Source organism: Notamacropus eugenii, chromosome 2, assembly GCF_028372415.1.
Source record: "Notamacropus eugenii isolate mMacEug1 chromosome 2, mMacEug1.pri_v2, whole genome shotgun sequence".
NCBI lineage: Eukaryota > Metazoa > Chordata > Mammalia > Diprotodontia > Macropodidae > Notamacropus > Notamacropus eugenii.
The window spans coordinates 324,611,163-324,635,933 of record NC_092873.1 but is presented as its reverse complement, the minus strand read 5'-3'; the positions used below and the strand labels follow the sequence as shown (position 1 = coordinate 324,635,933).

The 24,771-nt window shown below is 42.0% G+C and overlaps 1 protein-coding gene and 1 long non-coding RNA gene across 3 annotated transcripts; one reads left to right on the top strand and one right to left on the bottom strand.

Annotated features, from left to right (window-relative positions):
• Positions 1-7,715: 7,715 nt before the first annotated feature.
• On the bottom strand, positions 7,716-17,006 carry PVALEF (parvalbumin like EF-hand containing). Its single transcript, XM_072645281.1, is given in 4 exon segments — positions 7,716-8,139; positions 13,713-13,828; positions 14,516-14,651; positions 16,794-17,006. Coding segments are annotated over 4 exon segments (405 nt in total). The 5' UTR covers positions 16,900-17,006; the 3' UTR covers positions 7,716-8,092.
• A 488-nt stretch (positions 17,007-17,494) lies between these two features.
• On the top strand, positions 17,495-22,782 carry LOC140527939 (uncharacterized). Of its 2 annotated transcripts, none has more exons than XR_011974985.1 (4): positions 17,495-18,669; positions 21,000-21,176; positions 21,432-21,558; positions 22,228-22,782. It is a non-coding gene; the product is annotated as an uncharacterized lncRNA (long non-coding RNA). The 2 variants fall into 2 exon arrangements; XR_011974986.1 differs by having other exon boundaries at positions 21,000-21,229.
• The last annotated feature ends 1,989 nt before the right edge of the window (positions 22,783-24,771 follow it).

Sequence of the window (24,771 nt, the reverse complement as noted above, 5' to 3'; positions counted from 1 at the left end):
CAAATACCTTGTTTTTCTTCAGGAAAGACAAACTGAGCATAAAGCTATTAAGGAGAAATTTGTGACTGTGTATGTCAAAAGACTTACCAATATCCTGAAAGCAAAGCTGAATGGAATGAAAATATTTAAAACAGTTAACATCTACACACTTTCAGTCTTAATGTACATTTCAAAAACCAGTGCCTATAATGAAACATAGGGCCCTGCATTTAAGGCAGTTACAGCAAGATTAATTGTCTTGTCAAAAAGGAGAAAGAATTAACAGATGTTCTTAAAACACATGACAAAGTTAAAAACTTACAGAAACACATTTGAAACAAAATAAATATCGCTGATCCACAGTAACATGGGTGTGCATCACTGCATTTGTCAAATGTAATCAAGTCATTCCCTTCCAGACGAAGCCTAGGAAATCAGTAAGATCCCAAAGTGGAATCTGGAGGCTTTCACTGGGCAATGGCTGCATGAGCTCAACTAGCTAGATCAACAAAGAAGTGAAGAAACAGCTGTATCATATGGCTCTCTTTAGAGAAAAAGGGGGATTTATGAAGGCAATTCATTGCCACAAGAAATTATAGAAGGGTTAGCTTTAAGGAGCCCAGACTTGTTGATAGAGGCAAATACAAGATATAGATGGAACGCATGTACCTGGAACGCATGTACCTGCATGGAAACCATTGCTGCAGTCTGCACAAATTTAGCTCCTACTGAATAATAATAATAGTAGCATTCACATAGTGCTTTAAGGTTTGCAAAACATTTGACATGTATCTCATTTGATCCTGACCACAACCTTGCAGGTAGCTACTATTGTCATCCCCATTTTGAAGATTAGGAAACAGAGGCAAAAGGAGGTAGGTAGTGGCTCTCTGCTAGCGGTCAATCTTCCCAGTCCCACTTCCCTAAACTCCAAGGGGTTTTTCTCCTTGACCTGAGGGCAGCCTACCAAAAGTGCAGCTGACCCTGATGTTGGGTCAGATGTGGAAGCCAAGAGTGAACTGCTAAGGAAGTTCCTCCCACACAAAGGGTGGAGGAGCAAGTCATCTGAGCATACTCAACATATCCATGGGCTCACTGGATGATTGACAGGTCATCCTGCTTAGCTTCCAGGTGCCGTCTGTTGCCTACATATCACCCCTAAGTACATAATGGTATTTTATGAGCACCAGACAAACTCAGGATGGGCGCTTCCATCTAGAAGGTCTTAGAGTATCCCAACGTCCATTGGAGAAAAATGGGATGCCCTGTATATGTTAGGGAACTTTGGAGATTTTTTTTGTCCTTGCCTCTATCAGGATTACCCTGGTGGGAGATCCATTGGGGAAATGTATGGGTTTCCCTAAGTGCTATAGGGACCTATAGAGGAATTTTCTCCTGGGACAGTTTGATTTCTCACCCAAAGGTAAGTGGGAAATTTCAGTCAATCTTAAGTCTTCAATGCTTGTTGGGAAAACATCATTGCTTTGGGAGACTTTGCCTCTAGAAAGAGAAGCTTGTTTTCCTTTATACTTTCTGTTTTTATAGTAGTTAATTTCTTTTTTGCCTTTCCTCCCCTAATTGTTTTGGATTGGGACCGAACTTTGTAAGTATTAGGCAGGCAGTGATTAGGAAAACTTTGTGAAATACTGTTTGGTAAATTTGCATGACTTTATATTTGGGGGTGATTATAGTCTTTAGGCCCACTGCCTATTGGTGGGGCTGGGCCCTCAAAAGACTGTCAGTTGTGTAATCATCTAAGAACCGTATAGATTAGATTGTTGGGACTCTTTCCATGGCATCCAGAGGCCATTAAAATTGTATCATGTAGACTTTGCTGGATGTTTTAAAATTCCTTTTTTATTATGAACTTCATGAGCATCAACAAAAGGGAGTGTTTCCATATACAAAGAACAAAAAAAGATTTGTTGTCTTTCAGTCATGTCCAATTCTTCATAATTCCATTTGGGATTTTCTTGGCAGAGATACTAGAATGATTAGCCATTTCCTTCTCCCGCTAATTTTACAGATGAGTAAACTGAGGCAAACAGTGTTAATTGACTTGCCCAGGGTCACACAGCTAGTGTCTGAAGCCAGATTTGAACTCAGGAAGATAAGTCTTCCTGACTCCAGGCCTGGCACTCTATCCACTGTACCATCTAGCTGCCCCAAAAGATTGTATATGAAATGACAAATCAGTATTAAATATAACTTGTTTTTTAAGTATATATTAAGTTTAGCACAAAATTATCAATACTACCCTATTTTTGTCTTTTTTGATCTTCCTTCTACTCTTCTGTGTATTTTAAGATATTTTATTGACACTCTTTATTACACCACTCTCACTACTCTCCACTCTTCCCCATAATGTTCCCCCTCCAAAAAAAACCTTCCCTTGTAAAAAAAAAAAAAGTGGTCATGAAAAATAAATTCATATGAATTGTGTTTAAAGATGCATGTCTCATTCTACCTCTGCAGTCCATCACCTTTCTACCAAGAAATGGTAAGCGCACTTCATCTTCAGTCTGCTGTAGTCACAAATTGTTGAAGCATTGATCTTAGCTATTAAAATCATTAAAAGTTGTTTTCCTCTAAAATGTAATAATTATATAATCAGGGACTCTCAGCCTGGGACTGTGGACTTCTTAAAAAACATTTTGATCACTATTTCAATATGTTTTTTTCTTTTAATGCATTTAAAAACATCCAAAGAAGAGGTTCATAGGAGACTGCCAAAGGTGTCCATCATACAAAACTATTACGAAGCTATAGTGTAATTGTTCTCCTGGTGCTGCTACACTGCCTCTGCATCCGTGCATAGAAGTCTTCCTAGGCTTCTCTACTTCGCTTTATTCTGTCATGTCTTACTGGTCAAGAATATTTTTCAACATGTTCCTAATACTGTAATTCGTTCGGTCATTCTCAATTGGGAGGCACATACTTTGTTTGCAGTTCTGTGCTGCAACAACAAGTACTGCTATTGATATTTTTGTACATATGGGTCCCTTTTCTCTGTCTTTGATTCCTTTGGAGTATGTGCCATGGAGTAGTATCCCTGGATTGAAGGATATGCACAATTTAATGTCTCCTGGGGTATAATTTCACATTGCTTTCCAGAATAGTTGAACCACTTCACAAGTACATTAATGTGCAGTTCTCCCATGTCCCCTCCAATAATTGTCATTTTCTTTTTTTTTTTGTCTTTGACGGTTGGCAAAATTTAAATGTACATTTCTTTAACTATTAATGACTTGGAGCATGTTTTCATGTGGTTATTGATAGCTTACCTTCTTTTGGAAATTTCCTGATCATATCCTTTGGCCACTTATTTATTGAGAGATGGCTCTTATTCTTGTATATTTAAATCAATTCCATTTATATGTGATATACATTGTATGTATGTGTTGTATATATGATAAACATGATATACATGTGTAGGATAATAAATCTTTAACAGAAAAAAATTCCTGAAAAGATTTTTTTCCTGGCTCATTGTTTTTCTTCTAAATCAAACTACATTGGTTTTGTTTGAATTTTTTAATTTTTATATAATTTTATATTTTAATTGTATATAATTTTTAATTTTAACTTCATATAATCAGAATTTTCCATTTTATCTTTTATAATTACCTCTATCCTTTGATCAAGAACTCTCTCCTATGCATAGTTGTGAAATTTCCTTTCCTTCTTTCCTAAAACATAGATAGTAGATAGATATATACACACATATTTGTATATATGATATGCATATGTATTTTTATGCATATATATGTATATATATATATACACATATATACTTTTGATATGTAGGTCATGTATCCATTTTGACCTTGTTGTTGTATATAATATAAGATGTTGTCTAAACCTAATTTCAGACTACTTTCCAATTTTCCAAGCAGATCTTGTAATAGTGAGTCCTTACCCCAGAAGACAGTATCCTTGGGTTACCATGTTCAATTGCTTTTAGATCATATGCACCTAATCTCTTCCACTGATCAATCTTTCTTTTTAGTCAATACCAAATAGTTTTTATGATCACTTTCATGATACTGTCCATGTAGTGTAGGTTAAGATCTGGTGTTGCTAGGCCCTCTTCCTTCCCACTTTCTTCCATTATTTCCCTTGATAGTCTTCACCTTTTGTTTCCCCAGATTAAATTTTATTATGCTGAAGCCATCTAGTCCAGTGGCAAGATATAGATCAGGATGAATGGAGATGTCCCTGGATGCAGTGGGAGACCTTGGCCTTATTAAGCTGTCTTTCCCAGGTCGCAACTTGTCTGAGACAAGGCCCATTCATTCATTAAGGCTAAGTAACAAATGAGGCCCCTTTTACCTAGCTTTTAAAAAGAAAATCAATCTGTGAGGGGAAGACCCTCGGGGTTTCTGGCCAAAACAAACAATTGCTATTTACACTCACTCTGAACCATTAGAGCTCACTGGACCCAGATGGCTGCCAAGGAGAGAATGAAGCTGGTGACCTTGCGCAGCCCTTCCTCTCTTTAATCCAATTCACTTGTAAGTTATGATATCACCTTCCCGATGTCATGGTCCTCTTTGAGGGAACAAAGAACAAACAGCATTCAGCAATCTGTGAGTAGCAGTATCTGCCCCACAGGGGACCCGACTGGCCAGATCCAGTTGGGCAACACAGCTCCTTCCTTCCGCCTTTCTTCCTCTCTCTCTCTCTCTTCCTTCCTTCCCTCTCTCTTTCCTTCCTCTCTCCCTTCTTTCCTTCCTTCCCTCCCTTCTTCCTTACCCTCTTTTCTCCCTCCCTCCTCTCCTTCTGTCCACATAGAAAACCATGCCCTTGCCCACGGGTCCTCTGCCCAAAGGAACATAACTTTTGATTGCTAAAACCTTGCAAGCTATGTTGGGGTTTGGGGGCCAGATTTTGTTTTTAAGGACTATGTCTTAAATCCAAACACTGGCTCTCACTGATTGACCAACTATAGGTCCTAGTCCAAGCCTCACTCAGTAGATTCTAGAAGGAGACAACTTCCTCTAGGCTCTCTGTCTTCCCAGCAGTTGATTATATCAGGACTCTTGGAGCTTCTCCCTCAGATATACATCAAGGAGAGGAGGGGGTAATTTATCCTTTCCCTCAATGCCTGGCAGTTTTGGTGCCCATTTGCACATGGTGGTGAGAGCTTGTCAGGGAACACTGAGATTGGATTCAAAGTCTGTTCTGTATTTCTTTCCCTGAGTACAGGACCAAATAGCAGCCCTGAGATGGCTGTTTCTAGCTTCGATAACAACCTTGTTAGTTCAAGAGGCTGGGTGCTTCTTGATCTGGGTTCTGGTTTCCCAATAGGATGTAATCTTCTCAGAGACAGTGACTAGTACCATGACCTGGCTGACCAGAAGATATGGACCTTGACTGAGTTGCTAGGACAGTGGAGATTGAAAGGGAAAGTGAAATGCCTGTTCAGCATTCCCATAAAGTGTTTTGTGTTTTAAGTACCGACCTCCTGGAAAAGTATAATGTGGGATGGTTTACTGTATCATACTTGAAATACTTGTCAATGTGCACTTATGAATCTTTTGTGTTGGCAGCTAGATGGCGCAGTGGGTGAGATCTGGGCCTTGAGCCAGGAAGATAGACACTTACCAGCTGTATGACACTAGGCAAATCATTTAACTGCTGCCTGCCTCAGTTTCCTCAACTGTAAAATGGACATAATATTAGCACCTACCTCCCAGAGTCTTTATGAGGATAAAATAATATTTACAAAACACTTAGAACAGTTCCTGACACATAGTTCATACTTAATAAGTGCTTATTTCTCATTCCCCTTAATAAATTTCTGTTCCCCCTTCTTTTCCCTTTTTTCTGTTGTGGAGGAAGTAAATACATGTACTATAGCTTATCTACTTTGTATATTGAGTACCTTTTTAAAAAAGAATTGGGATAGCCAAGAGTATGGAAGGAACTCGATTCCCTTTCCTGGGGCCTGGCTTCTCCCGGACATGAATGCAGTCCACATGATCCCAAAGCTGGAGACCTTTAATGAGAAAGGGTACATTTCCCCCTCCTGGGCCATCTTTATGCTGTTATTAACAATCCTAATTGACTTTCAGCTATTGTTACTTCCTAACAAAAATAAACTTGTCAGTATACAAATTAAACAGGAAGCCAACACATACACAAAAACACTTCAGCAAGACTTGGACCGAAGCCATGATGGAATATTCCCAAGTGTGTTCTAAGAGGACATGGTCCCACCCGTGTAGCTTTCTCCCAGTCTGTGGGGTGCTTCACATGAGCCTGATGCCCTTCAGAGTGCATCTTGTGCCATTATAGACTCTTCTATATGAGACTGGTTTTTCACATTTTGGTTTCTGTGTATTTTTTTTTTTTTTTGCTTTTATAGTGCCACAAATTCATTCAAGCCCTAACTTGAGTCCCTCTTCCTCTGTAAAACCTAGGAGATGGCACCCCAGCCCCCTAGGCCTTGGGTCTTCACCATCATCTGCTCAGGAGATATTGCTCTGCCTGGAATCTCTATGGGAGTTCCCCTTTATGTGTCGTTCCAATCCAAGAAGTATAGAATGTCTATGCAGTAATACTCCTTTAACTTAGAAGGGGACAATGGTGGGCATGCCCCTATGGAGAACTCAAGACTGTCCCAGCTGTCCAAGGTTGGAAAACTTCTGTCCCTTTGGTGGACAAATTCCCAGGATGCCATGCTTCTAGATGATGTTTCTAGATAGGGATTGAAGGGCAAAGAATTTCTGGATATTTCCAGGGCTATTCATTCTCCATGATGCCATTAAAGGATGAGGCTGCCCTGTGAATTTTAGAGTCACTGCCTCATCTTGATAGTGCATCATCATGCACTATCCTGATGTGCTCATCAGTTCCCTGTACAACCCCAGATGTGTTTCTCTGGGGCCACCAGAGCCAAGGCTTCCACCTATTTGGTCTTTCCTCCAGACCATCTGAAATTTGTCTCTGTCCTGGGCTTAAATCCAACTGTAGTTCCTACTTCCTACCCTATTTGATGAGCCCTTAACTGGGGGAGTCTCTTTGAGTGTGCAGGTGTCATGTGCCAAGGGGACAGGTGGTTGGGAGAGACTGTCCCCTCCCCACCAGGGAGCCCTTTGGGAGCGGGGGTCACCTTGAACTGTGAGGACATCCTGAGGCAGGCCCCCTGCAGACTGTTCTTTCTTGCTACCTTTCTGCTTGCCCTTTGCAGCTTGACAATAGTCACTCTGATTTGGGGAGCATCAGAAGCTGAGTTAACTAAAACAGAGGTTAACTAAGAGGGAGCAGCCTTTGTCTTGTTCTCCAGTGTGGAGAAAGCTGTTTGGGAGACACCAGAGCAGCAAGGTGGGAGGTGGAAGGGGTTAGGGGAGGTGCTCTCCCTTTCCTTCACCTCTTGCAGAGTCTCCACCCCACCCTAAATGAACGGAAAGGGGCGTCTCAATGAGAGCACCCAGGCTGCTCACTCAGGGCCAGCGAACCGAGGGAGGGTAGGCCTACACCTGTGGCCAATGGCCCAGATCCACAGGAGATACTCTGCCTCTTTCCTGAACCATCATGGGCTCCCCTGACTTCCAGTGGTTTTGGAGGAGTTTAAAAGCAGGCTCTTGACCAAAGCTTCCTCACTCTCCTTAGGGCACTAAGAAGTCTGGTTTATCCTGAGTGGGCAGGATGGGAGAGAGGGATGAAGAAGAGAAAGCAGAAACCCTCCTTTAGCTACTTGTGTCATGAGTAGGAGCCAATGGGATGGCAGGTTTGGGCCTAACCCCAAGGATGGCTGTGGGTATGTATAGGACACATGGACTTAAATTGGTTGACTTACCAATCTTTTCTCCTTTGTTCAATTCCATTCAATTAAACAAACATTTATTAATGCCTACTGTGTATAGGACACTAAGAGGTGCTAGGGAGACAAAGGCCAAAACAAAAGACAATTCTTCCCTCGAGGGGCTAACATTCTGTTTTCCAGGATGAAAGTTGCCCCTGCCTTGGTACTGATCACCAGTGGGTGTCACTCTTCCTCAGGCTCACTGGCCCACTGTGGGTGCAGGTACAATCCAATAACTTTCTCAAAGCAGAAGGTAAGTAGGACTGGATGCGCTTGGGTGAAAAGCAGCTGGAGGTCTGCTCTCTATTTCTTCTTCGGAATCTTCTCCTTTTTGACCATGTCAGAGAATTCTGAATGGGGGAGAGAAAAGTAATGAAAACCTCATGTGATGTGCCCTTTGTCTCAAAGTCCCATTATACCTTATTGGTCCTTGCAACAACCCATTGAAATACAGATAGGTCATTGTGCCTGTTTTACATCTGCAGAAGTACAGGCTCAGAAAAACTGGGTGATGGCTCAAAGATACACAAGGAGTAGGTTGCAAAGGCAGGACCTAGAATCTCCAGGGCCTTCCAAGTCTTAACCTAGCTCTCTCCCCACTGGAACAAATGGCCAGAGAGGCATAGAGAAAAATACTGGGACCTAAAAGGGGATATCCATGGGAGAGATCAGAAAGGGCCTCTGCGTAGCTGTAGCAGCATGTCATATAATCAGTATTCTATACTGGACCTCGTGGAGAGGGTCACTGTTGCATGGAACAGGAGAAGGAACAATGAACTTAGAGTTAACAATGGATTTGGAACCAATGTGGTAGTATTCCTGTTACTTAGAAGGAGACAGTGGTGGGCATGTCCCTATACAAGACTCAGACTGTTCCTGATGTCCAGGATTGGAAAACTTCTGTCCATTTGGGGGACAGATTCCCAGGATGCCATGAACCTGGGTCAACCCAGGTTCAAATCCTGGCTCCGCCATTTGGTATATATGTGATCTTGGGCAAGTCACTAAACTGCTCTTGGCCTCCTCAGTTTCTTCAACTGTCAAAAACAAAATTGGACTAGGTTATCTTAAGGTCCCTCCTATCTCTAAATTCATGCTCCTATTATCTCTTCTCTGCTCCCCAGGGCCTTAAAAAATCTAGTTGCAGAACCTGAAAGTATCCTGTATACAGTAGACACTTAATAAATGTTCACCGAATTGAAGGGATGTTAAGTATTCTGTCTCCTGAAATGTTCTTACAATGCTCTGATCTCTCCTTTGCCTTCTTTACTCCCTGTCTTATATCATTATTATCTATGTATGTATATTCCCTTCCTCCAGTAGAATGTAATCTTCTAAATGGTAGGGATTTTTTTTCAGGTTTCTTTTTCTTTTATCCTTACGGTCTAACACATAGTAGCCCCTTACTTACTAAATATTTATTGAGAGCTAGTAAACACGAAGGGGTTAGACCACGTAGATGGATGATCTCTAAGGCCCTAGGGCACCACGATTTTAGGATCAAAGTGAACTCACCAACAGCACCGCGTGTGAATGCATGAAAACTTATAGGGGGAGATAACAGGATTTGGCAGAAATAGGACAGAATCAAAGGGCTTTGACCAAGGTCAAGGGGCGGCTTGACTCTTCCAAAATCCAGAGAGATAGTATCCTCAGGGAGCATAGGTCTTTGTTTCTGGTCCCAGAGCTACCTCCTGGTTCCCAAACTTAGTAGCTTGTCTCCTTCATCAACCACAGCCAATAAATGGTACAAGGAGGTTCAAGGCTAGGATTTTAGCAAGACAGAGCCATCAGGACCAATGGGGAGTTCCAGGAGGTGACCCTTGGGTGCCTTAGAGCTATTCAGAGATTCTGTTCTGCAGACACAAAAATATATTTCTCAGCTGACCAACAGAAAATACCTTCTTCTAATCAAGTACTTCAAGAGTGTCACATTCAGTCTTGGGTTCTATATTTCAGAAGAGACAAATGGGAACATATCTAGGCAGGGCATTTTGGGATGATGAGGGGACTTGAAACAAAGATAGAGGAGGATTGGGTTGAAAGGAAATAGGGATGTTTAGCCTGGATAACAAAATACTTGCAGTACATGATAACTATGACAAGGGCCTTGCTCATAGCGGAGGCTTAATAGGTATTTGTTGAATCTAATTGAATTGAAAACTTGAAAGTTATCCTGTGAATTCTCATCCCTAAGAAAACTCTGCTATCTAATTTCTCTCATCCTGCTCCAGGGCTGCTGAGTATCTATCTGTCAGTGGAGGAAAGTCAAAAGATTGGACTAATTTCAAATTTATGGTACATAAGCTTAGCTGGGCCCTCTCTGCTGCTCTAAAATCCCATTTTATCAGCTCTTTATCTCATTGCCCTCAGCAATTGTTCCGAGCTTTTTCCTCTCTTCCCTGGCACTCTTACCCGCCATACTTAAAGCAGCTGACTTAGCTCTCTGTTTCACTGCAAAGATTGAAACCATCAGACAACAGCTCCTTCAGTGCCCTCTTCTTCAAAACTCCTTAGCAGCATCACCTACGATCTCCTACTTCTCTGCAACATAAGTGTTATCCTTATAAGACTAATTTCTTGACGTGGGACCCTTTCTCCATCCATCATCTCTCAAGCCATCTCTCCCCTGCCTCCGGCTTCTTCCACGTCTACCTACCAACATGTTCAGTCTTCAAAACATGTCTTCCCTTGACCCTTCTAGCTTTCTTCTCCCCTTCACTGCTAACCTTGAGAAAATTATCTTCATCTTCTACCTTCACTTCCTCACTCCTTATTCTTGCCTAGCTTTCATCCTTTCTACCTCCCACTGCAATCCTTCCATTACTGAAACTAGTCTCTTCAAGGTCATCAGTGATGGCCTAATCACCAAATCCATTGATCTTTTATTTTCAGTTCTTGTCCTCTTCATCATATCTATGTCCTTGACCCCCTCTTTTACTGAATACCTTCTTTTCTTTCAACTCCAGAGACATCACATCTTCTTAGTTTTCTTCTTATCCTTTAAATGGCTCTTTGTCTTCTGTGGTTCCTCATCCTTTTCCAGAGCCCAGAAGTTTCTGTTTCTAGCCCTCTTCTCTCTCTCAACTTTCTCTTTTGGCAAATGTTGTCATTCCTATGCCATCAAACTCTATGCAGACCCCTTCTGCATCTCTATTTCCAGTCATGAGTTCCTTTCTGAGACCCAAAGCCACATCTCTAAATGCCTATAGGACATCTGTACCCAGAAATCCCACTGGCACATCCCAACATGTTAAAAAAAGAAATAAGTTTAGGCATGTCCCCAGGACTTCCTTCTCCATGGTGCTCAAAGAACACTGCTCATTACAAGAGATTTCCTCAGAGACTGTATATCTGGATGAAAAAGCATTGTTGTTAACAGGTGAGAATTCTTGAATCCTTAAGGTAGGAAGACTTGTAGGAACAGGAGTTTAAAAAAATGCAACCAGAGCCAAGGGCTCAGCAGAGGGGCAGCCAAACCAGCTAAACTAAGGTGAGAAGAGAAGAAAACAGAGGTGCCTCCTGAGAGTGTCTGCAAGATGCCCCCAAACTCAGGAGCCCTGGCAAAAGCCTGACAACTCTGTAGCCAATGAAAGGAATGTCTACACTCAAATGGCTTCAGTGGATTTCCATGCTACCTACCAAGATCAGACTGTGATGAGACACAAAACAACCAACTCTTTCCTTCACTCCATCTGCTCACACAGCATCCTCACCCAGCATAAATTTTCCATTTCTTCTGCGTATGGAGGCTAAAAATTCTGATTACTCTTGGTGCCCCCAACTGGGAAATATTTAACAAAATAAATAAAAATCCAGTAGAACATAGATAATGTTGATACATGGTTTTCTAAGTGAATATAAGGTCTGCAGGGATCTTTACGTCCTTTTAGGGCCCCACCCCTTATGTCTGAGTTTGATACCCCTGCTTTATAGCACCTTACACCTTCCTTTCAACCTGGATCTGACCATGTCTCTGCCCTGATCAAAAAGTCTTCCATGGCTCCCTGTTGCCACCCAAGTTCAAACTCCTTTGCCTGACATTCAAGGACCTCTACAATCTGGTGTCTTATCTCATATTACTCCTGTTCATTCAGTCTACAGGACCACATGTCTATCCCAAACTACATGACTGGATTGTTCTATTTTAAATTCATTAAACTCCTCTCCTTCCTTTAAAGCCTAAATCAAATGCTGTCTGTCACCTTCATGGAGCATTTCCTGATCCTATCTGTCAGTAATGATCTTTAGCCATGAACTTCAGAGAGCATTTCTTTCACAATTCTCTAAGAATAATAACAACTGACTTTTGTACAATACTTTAAAGTAAAAGTTCTCATTTGCTGGCAATGGTGCTCCTGTAAGTTGAGAGAAATTATTTTATTATTATATCAATGACCACAGATCAAATTGGGATCCAGTTTTTCTTCTCAATTTCCTCATTAATGTCTAGTTCTTGTTAAAAAATCGGTCTTTAAAGGACATGACTGATAGATGAGAGTACCCCTACCGTCAAGGAGAAAGCTCTTCAATTTCGGTCAGGCTCCCAACCAACTAGGAGACTTTACTTCTTTTTAGGGTATAAACATAATTTAAGTTCTTATCCTGGGAAAAGAGCGCCTATCCTTATACCCCCTGCATTAGAGTTTAGAGTGACCCAGCTCATGAAGGAGAAAACTAACCAGAGTGGTCTGGATGAATATGGATTCCCCTGTCCTGATTGTTGGAGTTGGCTGTCTCATGATCAAGGTACATTCTCAGCAGGAGGAGCTGAAGACTTCTAGCCACCTCCTCATTAAATGTCCACCAATTAGAGTTGATTTTTCACTTGTCAGGGGCATTTCCTTTCAAGGATTATTTATAACTTTCAGACTGTCTATAACCACTGACCATAAATTTATTGATTGCCAGTTAACTTAATAAATTGATTATTAATTACCCAGAAACCCTGTCTCTTAGGGTTTTTCGTTCATCACAAAGGTAATTCAGTTATTCTCTTATGTGTGAGGCAGTTAGATAACACACAAGACAGAGGGCTGATCCTGGACTCAGGAAGATGGGAGTTCAAATCTCTGGCCTCAGAGCCTTGGCAAGTCAGTTAACCTTTATCTCCCTCAGCTTACTTAACTGTAAAATGAGGACAGCAATAGCACCTATCTCACAGGGCTGTTGTGAGGGTCAAATGAGGTCATATTTGTAAAGCACTTCTCCCAATGTCGGACACACAGTAGATACTCAATAAATGCTTATTTTCTTCCTTTCTCTCCCATGTGAGGAAACAGGCTCAGAGAGTTCAATGAACTCATGTATTTGAGTTAACTGTGTATGCATTGCATCCCTTGGCTAGCTTGTAATTTCTCTGAAGTCAAGGGTGATGTATTGTTTAAACATGTACCATCTCCAGTGTTCTGCACATAGTAGGCGATTAGTCAATGTTTCTTGAATGAATGCTTGGTCCTAAGGATGATAACTAGGACAAGGGAGCTGAAGTTACAGGAAAGTAGACTTTGAAGCAGCATAAAGAAAAATGCCCTAACTTAAGAGAGTTGTTTAGCTATGGAATCGAGGGCCTCAAGAACAGTAAATTCCCTTTTCTAAAGGCATTCAAGTGGAAACTAACTGACCTTTTATCAAGGGTATTGTAAATAGGATTTATCCTTTGGGCAGGGATTTATCTGTCTAAGTAATCTCCAAGGTATCTCCCAATTCTGCAGCCAGGCAGATGTGCTGTGGGGACGTGTAAATCACAGAGAGGTGCAGAGGCTAGACTGGGAGGACCTTGGGATCTGAGCAGGGAGTGGATTGTTTGGGAGTCCGGCCCTTCACTGCAGAACTAGGATTTGGTTTGTCTTCTCACTCCCCTCTTCACCTTCTCCCCCAGAGTCTGTCCCACCTTTTTCCCGTCAGTCCCCATGCTCCCAACCTTCAAAATCGATGCGTCCATCTCCATCAGTGTCAGCTGCCTGGATTATTGCCTCAGCCTCCTCGTCTGTCAGGGGGGCTGCAGGGCCAACGCTGGGGATCGTGGACAGGATGTACCTGTGAAGCAGAGAATGGGAAGCTTTGGAATAGTGGAGTTCAGAGGTATGGGATGTTCTCAGGGCTGTGGATCTAAGTTGTCTATTGGTTTTCTTACTCCCAGAGAAGGCTGTAGACATAGCCAAGGGCACTTGGGGAAGGTGAGTAATCAGATGAGAGCCTAGAATGGAATCATGTCTGTTTCTTCTGTCTTACTAGGTATATAGAGGCAGATAGGGACAGGAGAAGGGAGGTTATGTGAGTAGGAAGAGCAGATCAAACACAGCAAAAGGGGAAAGAGTCTGTATTCTTGTCCAGTTGCACATTTTCCTCCCATTGTCTGAATCTTTTGATGTCCCTCCATATCAATAGTATGTGTAACCTCCAAGCCCCTAAAGCGGGGAGACTACAGATGTACATTTATTTTGTAGGGAGTGGTGCATAGTGAGTCTGAAGATATATTTTATTCCCAGCTCCAACCATGACTGCCCACTGAAATGATTACATGACTTTGGGCTAGTCACTGCCTCTCTGTGGGCTTCATCTGGAAAATGAAGAGGTTGTCCTGGATGATAGCTGACCTGCCTTCTGGCTTAGACGATCTAAGACTCTAGGATCAGAGGAGGCGAGGGAGGACTCCCAAGAGTGGAGGAGAAGGCAGACCAAGGGAGGGAAGGAGGGGGCCCAGGGCCACTCCCTGCCCTTTACTTGATCTCATTCCACTCATTGTAGCCGTTCTTATCTTTGTCCAACATCTGGAAGGATTTCCGAATGATCCCTTCCTGCTGGCCTGAGGTCTGGAACTTTTGCATTTACTCAAAGAATCTGGTGTAGTTGAAAGACCCTAGAATGATAATGGTGCATAATATATGTTAGCAAAGCAAATATTAGCATCTCCATTAGAGGAAGCTAGATGGTACAGTGATTAAAGGCTGGCCTGGACTCAAGACAACCTGAGTTTGAATCTGATTTCAGACTTTGACTAGCTGTTATGACCTTGGGTAAAATCACTTAACTTCTGTCTGCCTCAACTTACTCAGCTGCAAAATGGGGATAATACAAGCATACTTCATTTGATTGTGTTTTACTTTATCGTAATTCGAAGATAGTGTTTTTTTTAAAAGAAATTAAAGGTTTGTGGCAACCCTATACTGAGCAAATCTATAGGCCCCATTTTTCCAATGTCACAAAATTCCAGTATCATGCCTCTGTGTCACATTTTGGTAATTCTCATGGTATTTTAAACTTTTCCATTATTATTACATGTTGCGTTGATCTGTCATCAGTGATCTTTGATGTTATTATTGTCATTGTTTTGGGGTGCATGGACTGTACCCATATAAGGCGGCAAACTTAATTGACAAACATTGTGAGTGTTTTGACTGCTCCACCAACTACCAGTTCCTTGTCTTCTCTCTCCTCTTTGGGTCTCTCTATTCCCTGAGACACAACAGTATTAAAATTAGGCTAATTAATAACCCTTACAATGGCCTCTAAGTGTTCAAGTGAAAGGAAGAGTCCAATGATGCAGTGAATTTCATTGGTGTCTTATTTTAAGAAATTGCCACAACCAACCCAACCTTCAGCAACCTTGATCAGTCAGCAGCCATCAGCATTGAGGCAAGGCCCTCTACCAGCGAAAAGATTATGGCTCCCTGAAGGCTCAGAGGATGATTAGCATTTTTTAGCAATAAAGTCTTTTTAAATTAAGGTATGTACATTGTTCTTTTTTTTTAGAAAGACATAATACTATTGCCCACCTAATACTACATACAGCACAGTACAAATGTAACTTTTATATGCAGTGGGAAAGCCAAAAATTTCTGTGACTTGCTTTATTTCAATACTCCAATGTTTGGGAACTTCACCCACAATATCTCCGAGGTTTGCCCGTACTACCAACCTCCCAGGGTGGATGTGAGGATCAAATGAGATAATAGAGTGGGCATACTTAATAAATACTTGTTTCCTCCCTTCCTCCCTCCCTTCCTCCCTCCCTTCCTTCCTTCCTCCCTCCCTTCCTTCCTTCCTTCCTTCCTTCCTTCCTTCCTTCCTTCCTTCCTTCCTTTCTTCCTTCCTTCCTTCCTTCCTTCCTTCCCATTTTACATATGAAGAAACAGGATCAGAGAGGTTAAGTGATTTTCCCAGGGATAGGAGAGTTGAAGGTAGGATTCAAACTCAGCCCCTTCAATAAACTGTGCTTTCTTTCAAGCTAGAGGGGAGAGTCAACAGGGCAGGGTAGCTGTTAGGGGGATTGGAGGTGGTGGCAGTCAGAGAAGGTCTATTGCTCCCAGTCTGTAGTTGATGGGGTCAGGTATTTTGGAGCTACAGGCTCATGCTTGGCCAAACTGAGACACCAGCCTTAAACAGGCAAGGAAAGAGATCCAAGGAGTAAGCTCAGGGTTGAGGTCCCTTCTTAGTGTGTAGAGGCTCTATAGAGGAAGTGAGGCATGGGTATTGCATGTGTAGGAGAAGAAGAGACCTATAGACCAGATACCACTTATTGCCAATGGCTTAAGTTAAAAAAGGCTATTAACACCAGGGTTACAGGAATCTATGATCTAACAAACCAGCCAGATCTGGTCAAGCAATGGGGTGAAAAATGGGATTCTAGTTTCTCTCTACTTCCCCCCCTTGGGGGCTGTGCAATTATTTGTCCATTAGTGCTGGTGAATGGGATGAGGCCCCAGAACTGGAACTAGGCCACACACTAGAGGAATACAGAATAGGACACTTTTACCCCATAAATGAATAATTCTTTAATGCCAAAAGATTTTGCTCTCTACCCCACACTGTTGTGTGTTTTGAGATAGATCAAGTCCTATGTAACAGAGGTATAAGGCAGACAGCAACACAAATAAGACAGGCAATTCTAAAACTTGCTTAGAGTACACAGAGATGCCTTGTCTGGGCTCTGCTCTCCCCCAGTTCTGCATGGAGCACAGCTAAGGAGGCTGGTTAATCCTCATTAACTTCCATGCCTTACCATGGTGCCTCATGTCTGATGGCAGCATGTCAATGTCTTTGTCTGACAAGGATGTTCCCATGGCCAGACCAATCTTCTTCACCTGGGAGGAGAAGTCTTCATCCATCTTGACTTCTAGAGAAAGAATAAGAATCAGATTCCCTGAGATTCTGACTCTCTAGAATCCATGAGCTAGCAAGAGGAGGTGGCTTTTTTCAATGCACATGGAATTCACTTTATGTAAGAGACTTGCATACATGTTTAGTTAATCAAATTTTTGCAAACCAAATTATATTTTAAAATGCATTAGGAAAGCTAGCTATTTAAAGAAAGCCTATAGTGAATCCTTTTAGAAAGCAAAAAGTTAGGTAGAGCTAATAATAAAGAAAGCTCACATATAACTTTAAGGTTTATGAAGTATTTTCCTCTAGCAACTCTCTAAAGTAGGTATTGCATCCCCATTTTACAGATGAAGACTCTGGTATGCTTCAAATCAAGGTCAAATTCTATATAATACAATATAATAAAAAGTGCTAGGGTTCTTCTCAGATCGGTTACCCTCTGATCCCTTAGATTCTTGCAAACCTCCACCCGAGAAAACATTTACCTCCAAATGATAGTTTGCAAATAATTCTCATGTTATGGATTTCATATAAAAATATATAGGTCTCTCCCAGCCCTTGCTACTTTAATCTCGCCATTCCTTGTGGAGTTAGATTGGATTGCCCTCCCCACAACAGAAAGCCTACTGAATGCTAGAACTATAGTTATGTAGGACAGAGTGGGACTTGGCCCTCAGTACTGTTTGTGCCAGTACTGGTAGAGGCGAGGCATGCTTCCTCCCTCTTCCTTACCTCCCTCCCTACTGCACACCACCTGCACCCTCTGAAGGGTTCTATTCATGTCTAGAGATTTGCCTTTTTCTACTGCTATTGTCAAGACTTGCCAGCTGAAGCAAAACGCCCCTCTCTTGCCACCTAGCCCAGGGACCCATTCCACACAAACACCCACAGCAGGCCCAACCTCTTCAGTCGCAGCTTTGGTGTGCCCTGGGGGCTTCCCCTGCTGCCACTCAAATGAATTTGCTCCAGGTGTTAGAAATTCCGAGTTTTATTTTACTGTTTGGGTCTTTTGAGCATTCAGTTATTTCCACGCACCAATGCCTCAAAGTTGAGCAGTCTCCATGTATCTATAAAACCTTCTTGGGCCTGATATATACAAAATCTATTCATATATGTGGGCAGCTAGGTGATGCAGTGGATAGAGTGGAGTCTACTGGAGGACATGAGTTCAAATCCAGCCTCAGACTCTTATTAGCTGTGTGACCCTGGGCAACTCATTGAGCTCTGTTTGCCTCAATTTGTCATCTGTAAAATGAGTTAGAGAAGGAAATGGCAAACCAATGCAGTATCTTCAGAGAGTTGGACCTTACCAAAATGACAACCACAAAAACTCATGCATGTTCGTCCCATGCAGATACCATGGCATTGCCCGTATGCTTTGGTGGTGTTCTTAAAGCACATTAAGGGAAAATCTCAGCAACCCAGAGATATTACAGCTGAGTCTGGGATCTAGAGGGTTGTCCCAGACCCCACTGTTGAAGATTCTAGACCTGATTAGGGAGGTGAAGGGAGAACTCTCCCAGAAAGCAATGGGATTAACTGCTGAGGGAACTTGTCCATTTTTCTCTTTTCTAGAGAGGAAGGGGGCATTGGCACTGAACGTTCTGCCTGGTGGCCTGAAAATGGCTGTGGACCTAGCCTATTGGGAGTGGGCATTCCACTCTGAATGATGGCCAAGAGCTTGGCTTCCTAAATCTCTAGTTCCATCTAAGTGTCTGCCTTTGGACCAGACCCAAAAGCTTCATAAAAATCAAGCAGCAAACAGGAAGTCTGAAGTAGGAGAGCTCTTTCTTTCTTATACATACATATTATACATAATATGTGTATATATATATATATATATATATATGTGTGTGTGTGTGTGTGTGTGTGTGTGTATGTATGTATGTATGTATCATATATGTATTTTTGCGGGGGAATCAATGGGGGTTGTGAATTGTCTAAGGTCACAGGCTAGTAAGTGTCTGAGGCTAGATTTGAACTTGGGTCCTCCTGACTCCAGGACCAGTGCTCTATCTACTGAACCACCTAGTTGCCCCTGACCTAGGAAAGATTTTGAAGAGATTATCTAGCCCAATTCCCTCATTTTACAGATACAGCCCAGAGAGAAGCAACTTGGTCACCAGGCAAGTCAGTGATCAACCCTGGGACTTGAATCCAGGTCTTCTGACTTGAAGGCCAGTGCTCTTTTCCACTCTTCCTATTCTCTCTGTTTTCCAAGGGGAATAACCTAAGGAGGATCAGAATCTTTGACTTCATCACTGTTCTTTGTTGTGAGTGATGGTGGCGCCAATTGTGGTCAATATGCAGCTATGGTTAAAGACACATATGCTCATAGTCCCTTTTGCCCAAAGAACCCAGAGAGCACATCCTTCAGTTTCAAACTACAAAATGTGAGCTAGAAGAGACCTCAAAAGTAATCTAGTCCACCTTCATTTTACAGATGAGGAAACTGAGGTATAGAGCAAGGAAATGGCTTGTCTGCGGTTAAGCAGCTAGTTTTTGACAGAGCCATGACTTGGGCTTCCAATCCAGTGCACTTTCCAGCATGCTAGACTGACTCTCCTACTTCAGTCCCTATCAGCAGACCTTCTCTGTTCTCTACTTTTTCTCTCATATCCACTGTTCAAGGCTGACTGGCACCTGCTGCTCCTGACTGGTGCCTGCCACCAAAATTGATAGTCCCATGACTATGTAACATGATGTAATGGAGTAAAAGGGTTTGGTTTTCATTCCCAGAACTGAGGATTACTAAATATATGACTTCAAACATTCTCAACATTGGTTTCCCTTGATGGGAATAAAAATACACTACCTATCCCATAGGTTTGTAATCCTTAGACTATAATATAAATATTGACTATGATGACTGCACTATTGCAAATGATGCCCCAGGACATCCACCAAGTGTGGTTTGCCCTTCCCTCCTGGCATTAGGAGCTACCCTCTCCTGGAATATCACTTTCCCTGTGCCTGGGTCCATCTAGCTGAGTGGTTCCAAGATGCAAGGGACATGAACTGACTGCCCTCCTGGCTCTGTTTTACCTCCATCTCTTCTTATCCAAATCTCATTCCCTTGCCAACAGCCTGCCCACCCTGGAGATACCTTTCCCCTGAGACCCACTCTCTTGATCAGTGAGTCCTTGCCCAGACAACTATAGCACAGGCCATGGTCACTTCATTCCTGGCTCCATGTCCTCTAGACTTTCCCATCTCTTCACCAGTAGCCTTCCTCTCATCCGAGTATCTTTCTTCTTCCTTTCGCTTTCCAACTCCCCTTTATGTGTGGTCTTTCTCCATTAGAATGTAAGTTCCTTGAGGATAGAGATTGCTTTATTTGCTTGTATTTATATCCCTAACACAGCATAGTACCTGGCACATATTCCAGTCTATCTCCTATTTATCCCTCCATCTATCTATCCATTTATCTATCTATTCATCTATCTGTGTCTATCTAGTCTATCTGTTCATCCATCCAACTAGTCTATCTATCCACCCAGTCTAGCCATCTATTTATCTAATCTATCCATCTAATCTTCTATCCATTTATCTATATAGTCTGCTTGTGTCCATCTATCTATGTCTATCAATCCATCCATCTATCTAGTCTATCTACCCATTCTATTTATCTATCTACTTATCTATCTAGTCTATCTATCCATCTATATTTATCTAGTCTAGCTGTGTCCATCTATCTAGTCCATCCATCTATCTAGTATATCTTTGTTCATCTATCTATCTAGTCTATCTATCCATCCATCTATCTTTCTAGTCTATCTGTGTTCATATATGTAGTCTATTTATCCATACATCTATTTATCTAGTCTGTCTATCTATCCATCCATCCATCTATCCATCCATCTATTTATCCATCTCTTAGTTCTGCTTACTTAGCAAACAATTGTAGAAAATCCACCATCTTGGAAAACTTTTCCCTGGAATTGGCCTGCCAAACACCTAAACTGCCTTCTGGGCTCTGTTCCACTGAAAATCTCCAGTTGGTGATTTCTCCTCTATTGTCAATGACTAGACAGCCATCTTGCATCAGGATGCAAAGAAGGGGGTGGTGTAGAGCCGGTTGTCACTCTCCTTTTGTATTTATTAGGGGCATCACAGGATCATACTCAAAGGAAAGCAATCCTAAATCTACTTTTGTGGAAGCTATAATCAAAAGGTGTAAGTCTCGTACTGGGAAAGCCAAGTTCAAGTCTGGGGGAAACTCAGAAGATTAGGTCTGAAAGAGACCTCAAAGGTCATCTGTTGCCACTCTCTTACATTGAAGGTGAGACCAAGGTCTCAGAGAGATGAAATGATGTGCCCAAAGTCACATAGTGAGTAAGTAGTTGAGTGAAGATTCAAATTTAGTTCCTTTTCCCTCTATGCTGTATTCTCCCCTGGAAAGGATTTTAGTGATTATCTAGCCAATCACCTCATTTTGCAGTAGCCTAACTAACTAAAATTATACTGAGTTAATTAACGACACTTGACCAGTGTTATTCCTTACTGTGTATAATCTTTCCCCTGAATTCTCTCTCAGGTTAGCAAAACAAAGGATCCCACCTAAGAAGAAGAGGAAAGGGGGATTGCTGGTACCTAGGACACACATTTCATTCCTGAGTGATGGTGGCTTATAAGACCCAAACACCAGTGAGAACTGAGAAATGGTAACTTCCCTTTTTATTTCCTAATATAGGGAAACCTCAGTTATGCCCTTAGGGATTTTATGAGCCAGTCTGACAGACCCTCATGATGAAATAGCCTCTGGCCAGTCCTAGAATTATAAGATCATAGAAATCATCTCATTAGACTCCCACTTTTCACAGAATAGGAAGGTGAAGCCCAAGGAAGAAAGAAAAATGATTGCACAGAATTAAAGAATTTGAGATTTGGAAGGGATTTTCTTGTTCAATTGTTTCAGCTGTGATTCTCTGACTCTATGTGACCCCATTTAGGGTTTTCTTTGCAGCAATACTGGAGATTTTTGCCATTTCTTTCTCCAGCTCATTTTACAGTTGAGGAAACTGAGGCAAACAGAATTAAGTGACTTGCCCAGGGTTACACAGGTAGTAAGTGTCTGAGGTTGGATTTGAACTTAGGAAGATGAATCTTCCTGTATAGACCTGGCACTTTGTCCACTGCACCACCTAGTTGTGTAATAAAGTCAAAGAATTTGAGATTTGGAGGGGACTTCAGTAGCCATCTGATCCAGATCATACATAAAAGGAGTAATGTGGTATAGACTTGAAGTCAGCAGACCTGGGTTTGAATCCTGGTTCCCATGACCTAGTCATATGACTCTGGTCAACTCATTGAATCTCTCCCTCTTTGCACAGATTTATTGCCTAGGATTGTTGTCAGAAAAGTACTTTGTAAGCAGAACCAGGAGAACATTGTACACAGTAACAGCCATATTGGGTGATGGTCAACTGTGATTGACTTCGCTCTTCTCAGCAACACAATAATCTTAGACAATTGCAAAAGATTTGGGATGGAAAACACCAACCACATCCAGAGAAAGAACTATGGAGTCTGACTGCAGAGCGAAGCAGATTATTTTCACTTTTTTTTTTTGTTTTTTCTCTTTTTTGTGATTTTCCCCTTTTGTTCTGATTCTTATTTTACAACATGATTAATGTAGAAATATGATGAATATGACTGTACATGTATAACCTAGATCAGAATGCTTGGTGTCTTGGGGAGGGGGGAAGAAGGGAGAAGAATTCAGAACTCAAGATCTTGCAAAAATTAATGTTGGAAAGCTATCTTTAATGTAATTGGAAAAAATACAAAAATCAAAAATCAATAAAATGTAAAAATGCAAAAAAGAAAACTTCTTGGTAAATTTCAAAGTTCTATATAACTACCATTCCATGGCACATTAAGGTTTTCGAAGCACCTTAATTAAATGATCTCATTTGATCCTCACGACAACCCTGTAAGGTAGCGCTATCTTGTAGTTTAGTCATTTCAGTCCTGTCCAACTCTCTGTGACCCTATTTGGGGTTTTCTTGGTAAAGACACTGAAATAGTCTGCCATTTGCTTTTGTAGCTCATCTTACAGATGAGGAAACTGAGACAAACAGGGCTAAGTGACTTGCCCAGGGACACACAACAAGTAAATGTTTGAGACTGGATTTCAGCTCAGGTCCTCCTGACTACAGGTTCATCACAATCCACTGGGTCACTTAGCTGCCCATTGTAGTAAGTTACTAACCCCATTTTGCAGAGAAGTAGCTGAGTTTCAGAGAGGTTAACATAACTGCCCAGGGTCCCAAAGCCAGCAGGTTGTGAGGTGAGTCTTTACACACACCTCTCCTGACAGCAGTGCAGTGTTTTTTCCACCCATACCATGCTTCTCTAGAAACATGTGTTATAACTATTGTGGCTGTTGCCCAAGGTTACAAAGCAATTTGTTGGCTGATCACTAATATCTCCCTGTCTGGGAGAATTTTCACTAAACCATAAGATTCCCTCAGTATAGTAGTCAGGTTATTGTCTGAGATTCTGTTCACAATGCCATGGCCCTACCACATCCTATGGCAGGAAGAAGGCTAGAGGATACTTAGGACAGGGTCAAGTGGTTCTCCAAGCTTCAGGTCATTAGATCAGAGAACTAGAGACATGCTTAGAGATTGTGTATTATTGTTCAGTCATGTCCAGCTGTTTGCAACCCCATTTGGGGTTTTCTTGGCAAAGATACTGGAGTAGTTTTCCATTTCCTTCTCCAGCCCATTTTACAGATGAGGAAACCGAGGCAAACAGGGCCAAGTGACTTGCCCAGGGTTGCATAGTAAGTGTCCGAGGCCAGATTTGAACTCAGGAAGAGTCTTCCTGTCTCCAGACCTAGTATTCTGTTCACTGCACCATCTAGTTGCCCCTAGAAATTGTGTAATTTTATGGTTCTTATCCATTTTCATATCATGGACCTCTCTGGTAGTTTGGTGACGCCTATTCTAGGAATGTTTTTTGGTGCATAAAATAAAAATACCTAAAGTTCCAAAGGAAGCCAATTATATTGAAATATGGTTAACAAAAAAGCAAGTTCATGGACTCTAGATTAAAATATCAGTCTGCCTGCAGCTTTGTCTGTCTGTGAATTTTCAGTTAATATTGTAATGATCTGGCTCTGATCCTTTTTCTCCTTAAAGACTCTAGTCTCCAGTGTTCCCATTCCCCTGGACAGGTCTGAGTGGGGAGAGTATGAAGTTTTGTGAGCAGCTTAGACTAGAATAGGGAAATGGATGCCTCCTCCCTCCCTGCTCCAACTCCCAACATCCCCTTGCTCTCCTCCGTATGGGGGCCAAGTGGTAAGGGAAACATCTTGTGATGAGATGGGCCTCTCCAGGTACTAGGCTTGACACCCCCCAGGGGGAGATCAGGTTCGGGGGCTCACCAACACAGTGGCTATTTTGGAGGTGTATGTATCCCTGGGGCCAGTAAGAGTCAGGGCATAAAAGGAAGAGATGGTGGTTAGCTATATTCCCTCAGCTCAACATTAGCTCTCAAAGTTCAATGAGAATGCAGTGACTTTTAGAATTGAGCTCAGCCAAAAGGAGAGAGACTTAGTATGGTGGGGGTTGTGGGGGAGGGAAGAGAGTTATGAAAGGGAATCTGGAAAATGATATAACCAACCCTTCATTTTCTTCATTCTCCATGGCCAGTCGGATAAAGGCCAAACTCCATATTAGATTCAAGGCCCAAGCAGGCCCAGATCCTTGGACACCCAGGATGGCAGAGATAAGATAGAGTATCTACTTATCCACATCCATGTAAAAATGGAGGAGTAAGAGTCTGAAAGTTAGAACCTCACTGTTCATCTTGGTGTTCGTTTTTGTCCTCTGTTCTCAAAGAAGGCCAATGACATCAGGAAGGTGATG